This window comes from Oncorhynchus kisutch, linkage group LG4 (assembly GCF_002021735.2).
Source record: "Oncorhynchus kisutch isolate 150728-3 linkage group LG4, Okis_V2, whole genome shotgun sequence".
Classification (NCBI taxonomy): Eukaryota; Metazoa; Chordata; class Actinopteri; order Salmoniformes; family Salmonidae; genus Oncorhynchus; species Oncorhynchus kisutch.
The window spans coordinates 50,539,822-50,544,073 of record NC_034177.2 but is presented as its reverse complement, the minus strand read 5'-3'; the positions used below and the strand labels follow the sequence as shown (position 1 = coordinate 50,544,073).

General features: G+C 40.8%; 1 protein-coding gene across 1 annotated transcript; it reads left to right on the top strand.

Moving 5' to 3' along the window:
• Window positions 1–1,708: 1,708 nt before the first annotated feature.
• On the top strand, window positions 1,709–3,098 carry LOC109889645 (cytochrome c oxidase subunit 8B, mitochondrial-like). Its single transcript, XM_020481226.2, has 2 exons — window positions 1,709–2,156; window positions 2,862–3,098. Exons 1-2 carry the CDS (start codon window positions 2,046–2,048, stop codon window positions 2,955–2,957), a joined length of 207 nt encoding a protein of 68 aa, XP_020336815.1. The 5' UTR covers window positions 1,709–2,045; the 3' UTR covers window positions 2,958–3,098.
• Window positions 3,099–4,252: the final 1,154 nt, after the last annotated feature.

Genomic DNA, 4,252 nt, shown 5'->3' with positions numbered 1-4,252 from the left:
ACACCAGGCATAAACGGACCCTGAACTGCACTGCACTACTAATTGTTCAACAACCACCGATCCAGCTATGTTCCCTCGCACACTTATCATCAGAAGAAATGAGACTCACAGGGCTGATGTTTTTTTCCTTCTTTTCTGCCACCATGATACAAGAGCTGCAACATCACCAATCGGTGTCTGTTTGTAAGAGTGGAAATGTCATGCTTTTCAATGAACTTCACCCACTGTGTGGAGGTCGAGGTTTCCATAGAAAGCTTGAAAAGAAGGATGTTGTCCACTTACTATTTGGCATCAACCACTACATTGTATTAGGCATTAGGATGAATTCCGACGGAATTAATTGCACTCGCTACTGTAAATTGCTCTGGATAAGAGTGTCTGCTAAATGACAAACATTTTAATGTACAAATGAATGTTTGTATACAGGCAGTCCGTTCAGCACTCCTCAAGGTCCCGTTCTATTGTGTTTTATCAACACACAGCCCAGTGATACGTGGCCACTACCAGATATTATCACGTTTAGAAACGATGAAGAGTAACAAGCCATTTTCAAGATAAGGTGATGGTGATTTCTTTTTTTGTTTTGTTGTGGAGCTGAAAAAGTTTAATGTGACAACAAGCACCACAGCATCATCTGCTGGATATAATGGTAACCTGAAGGACAGCAGAAAATACAGTGTATGGTTCACAGTGGCCACAATCACCTGACTTTAAAGGAGAAGTTTGCTTTTTTTTACAACCAAATCAACAACAAAGAATCAGTAAGTGGCATGTTATAGAAGGGTTCACACAAGTTTTTATTTGCGATTTCACTTGTTTTTGAGAAACGTATTCCAATCAGCGATTCATTTTCTCATCCTTGTTGTGCAGTACCGGGCTCTGACAAAAAATTAACAAATGCTCCAAAAAAAAACACCCCGAATACGTCCTTTTAGAAACGGAAACGCTTTCTCGGTATAGTGATGCAGGTTTTTAGATGTTGTACACCTGAAATTGTGTCATTCCGAACATGATCCACAACATTATATTCAATTTTGTGCGACTCAAGCTGTTTCCCCTATTCAGCTGTTCAATTCTCTGTCCAGCCTGCTGCTATAATGGATGGAGAGGTATCGCTCGAGTCGCAACAAACTGGAATATAATATCATGTCATGACACAAATTCATGTGTACAACGTCTAAAGACCTGCATCACTATACTGAGAGCTTTTCCGTTTCTAAAAGGACGTATTTAGGTGTTTTTTGGAGGCTTTGTTCGTGGTATTTTTTAGATCCCCGTACTGCACATCGAGGATGAGGAAATTAATCGCTGGTTGGGATAAATTGATCAAAAACAAGTCCCTTCTATAACATTGAAAAAAATAGAGATAAAAATCTCATCGCAGTCCTGTGCTGTGTAGAATAACTATGTGGCCCTACGTGATCCGTTATAATTACGGCTAATATAGCTGCAGTTTCATGCACCAGACTTCTGTGTGCAATGGTCTGGGGACAAGTTCAGTAGGCTACAGCATGACAGCCCTATAAAATGCCTCAATAACATTACACTATACAGCAGGGTCAGTCATACACATGACACACACACACAAGTTTTTATTTGTTTCATTGCAACAATAATAGCAATAGTTCCACATACTTTACCCGAAGTTCCGAACATACCCTGTTTGAAGATTACGCATATAAACCAGTTTAATTCTGTGAGGGGGGACACAGTTGTTTTTGCGTTCATTTGCCTCGCATTGCAGTAGAAGTTCCGGCAGGGGTAACATGAGTACAGCCTATCAACTGGTCCCAGCCAGCCTGTCTGTGGAGCCGAGCCTTAAACGCAGTTGATCTGACCAATTAAATACCCGGAGGCTGTTTCAGCAGGAGGGGTCTTCAAATACGTCGACTCTTTTTTTTGTTATGACCTTATGTTACACTTGGCAGGTGGACAACACAAATCAACGGCTACTTCTGGGACATTGAATACATTTTCCTGGGCACAAGACAGAAAGAGTCACCACGACTATTGGTTTGGAAAACAAAATACACGAAAGAGGAATCATGTCGGGGATCAGAGGTTCTGTCAATTTGCTAAGGGTCGCAGTGAGGTCGCAGATCGTCTCCAAAGCCACCCTGTCGCACAAGCCTGCGAAGCACCACTTATCCGTGGGGGTAAGTCGGCTACATGCGGAAGGTTGCTGCGCACTTTCCCTTTCATGAGTTCGCCCTTTCGTTACGAATCCGTGTTATTTATTTCGATTTCAGACTTTGGTTTGCCTTGTGAGGCTATATCAACGTCAGCTGGCTTAATGGGGCAAGTGCGCAAAACGACATTATCACTGTAAATCCATTCACGTAGGCTAGTAGCCTGTTGCACGCGTGACTATTTCAAGTTCTTAATTTTATAGATGTGTTTGGCATCGATAACTATACTGCTCACCCCCCCCCCCCTTCCGCGCCTTGTGGTCTAGCTCATGTGCATGGAGCCCACTTGAGATTGTGCCAATAGTGTGACCTTGTAAAACTTTACCAGATCGTGCCCAGTTCGATTTAAAACTAGCTCAGCAAGGACTTTGTGAAGGAAACTGAAACAGAAATGGCTCACCACTGTCACTGGACTGTATCCTGTATTTTGCTAGAATAATGCAATTCTAATTTAAATGAATCCGCCAATTGCTTTAATATGCCAATAGTTTTTTGTTGTTGTATAAGAGTGCAAAGGCGTGCATGTGCAATGAAACCAATGCCTTTCTTAGCCTGACAGCTGTTATTAATGTCTCTTGAGACTGAATGGCCAGGGAACACAATATGTGGTTATGTTTTCCAAGATGAAATTGTTACAGGTCTTAACATGTGTCATGTGTTGTTTTCATCCAGGAGCAAGCCATTGCTATGACGGCCTTTTTCATCACCATCCTGGGGCCCTCTGGTTATGTCCTGGCTCACCTGGAGGACTACAAGCACCACTCCTAAGTGGACCTGTCCTGGCTGGCCCCCAGGCAACCTCACCTGTGGATTACTCCCGATGACATCTCCTGAAGTCTCCTAAAACCCCTTTTTATGAATGACGATTCTATTAATGAATGTACCAATAAATGAAATGCCCCAGCACTATGAATGCGTCATCTTGAGATCTAAACAATCACATACATTCACTTTTTCAAGCACCTAAATTTTTAAGCAGATAAGGTGGGCAGAAGATTGATTTCGAAAACAAAAATAGACAACGTATATATTCTATTCTGATAGCGAACAGTCTTGTTAGTGCATTTCTAAATGTGTGTTTTTGCCTCACAACAAATTGTACACGGGTTGTACAGCATTGTTCAGTAATGTGAGACCTGTGACTCAGCCCTATTTAAGAACCATTCCATTCAGTCTTTAAAAAGGGGAGCACTCTGCAGTAAATGTGATGATTAGACTATTGTGTTATTGCCAATACGCAAGTGGATTAGAAAGTAACAAAAATTGAGGCACTGCCAGCAAACAAGTTAATTAGTAATGCGTAATGGGAAGAATTGCAGGTTAGGCCTATTCATTCAGGTTAGGCCTATTCATTCAGGGTAGGCCTATTCATTCAGCATGACCGAGAATATAGATGTAGCCCTTTACTGCAGTCAGTGAACAAAAAGTGCTACTCTTGATCTCATGGGTGGAATGTTATTACTACTTTTCATAATTTCATCATTGATAAACTTTTTTTTTTTTTAAACGAGGAAAATCCAGTGTTTCCATGTCAAAACGTTTTATTATATGAGTCTTCTGTGATGTACAGTCGGAAGTTTACATGCAGGTTGGAGTCATTAAAACTTGTTTTTCAACCACCCCACAAATTTCTTGTCAAACAAACTATAGTTTTGGCAAGTCGGTTAGGACATCTACTTTGTGCCTGACACAAGTAATTTTTCCAACAATTGTTTACAGACAGATTATTTAATTTATAATTCATTGTATCACAATTCCAGTGGGTCAGAAGTTAACGTACACTAAGTTGACTGTGCCTTTAAACAGCTTGGAAAATTCCAGAAAATCTCATGATTTAGAAGCTTCTGATAGGTTATTTGACATCATTTGGAGGTGTATCTGTGGATGTATTTCAAGGCCTACCTTCAAACTCAGTGCCATCATGGGAAAATCAAAAGAAATCAGCCAAGGCCTCAGAAAAAAAAATGTAGACCTCAACAAGTCTGGTGTATCCTTGGGAGCAAATTCCAAATACATGAAGGAACCATGTTCATCTGTACAAACAATTGTTTGCAAGTATAAAC

Bases quoted from the DNA above. Each gene is read 5' to 3' on its own strand.
- LOC109889645 (XM_020481226.2), top strand. From the start codon at position 2,046: ATGTCGGGGATCAGAGGTTCTGTCAATTTGCTAAGGGTCGCAGTGAGG. The intron at 2,157-2,861 runs GTAAGTCGGCTA...GTTTTCATCCAG, and splicing joins AGCACCACTTATCCGTGGGG to GAGCAAGCCATTGCTATGAC.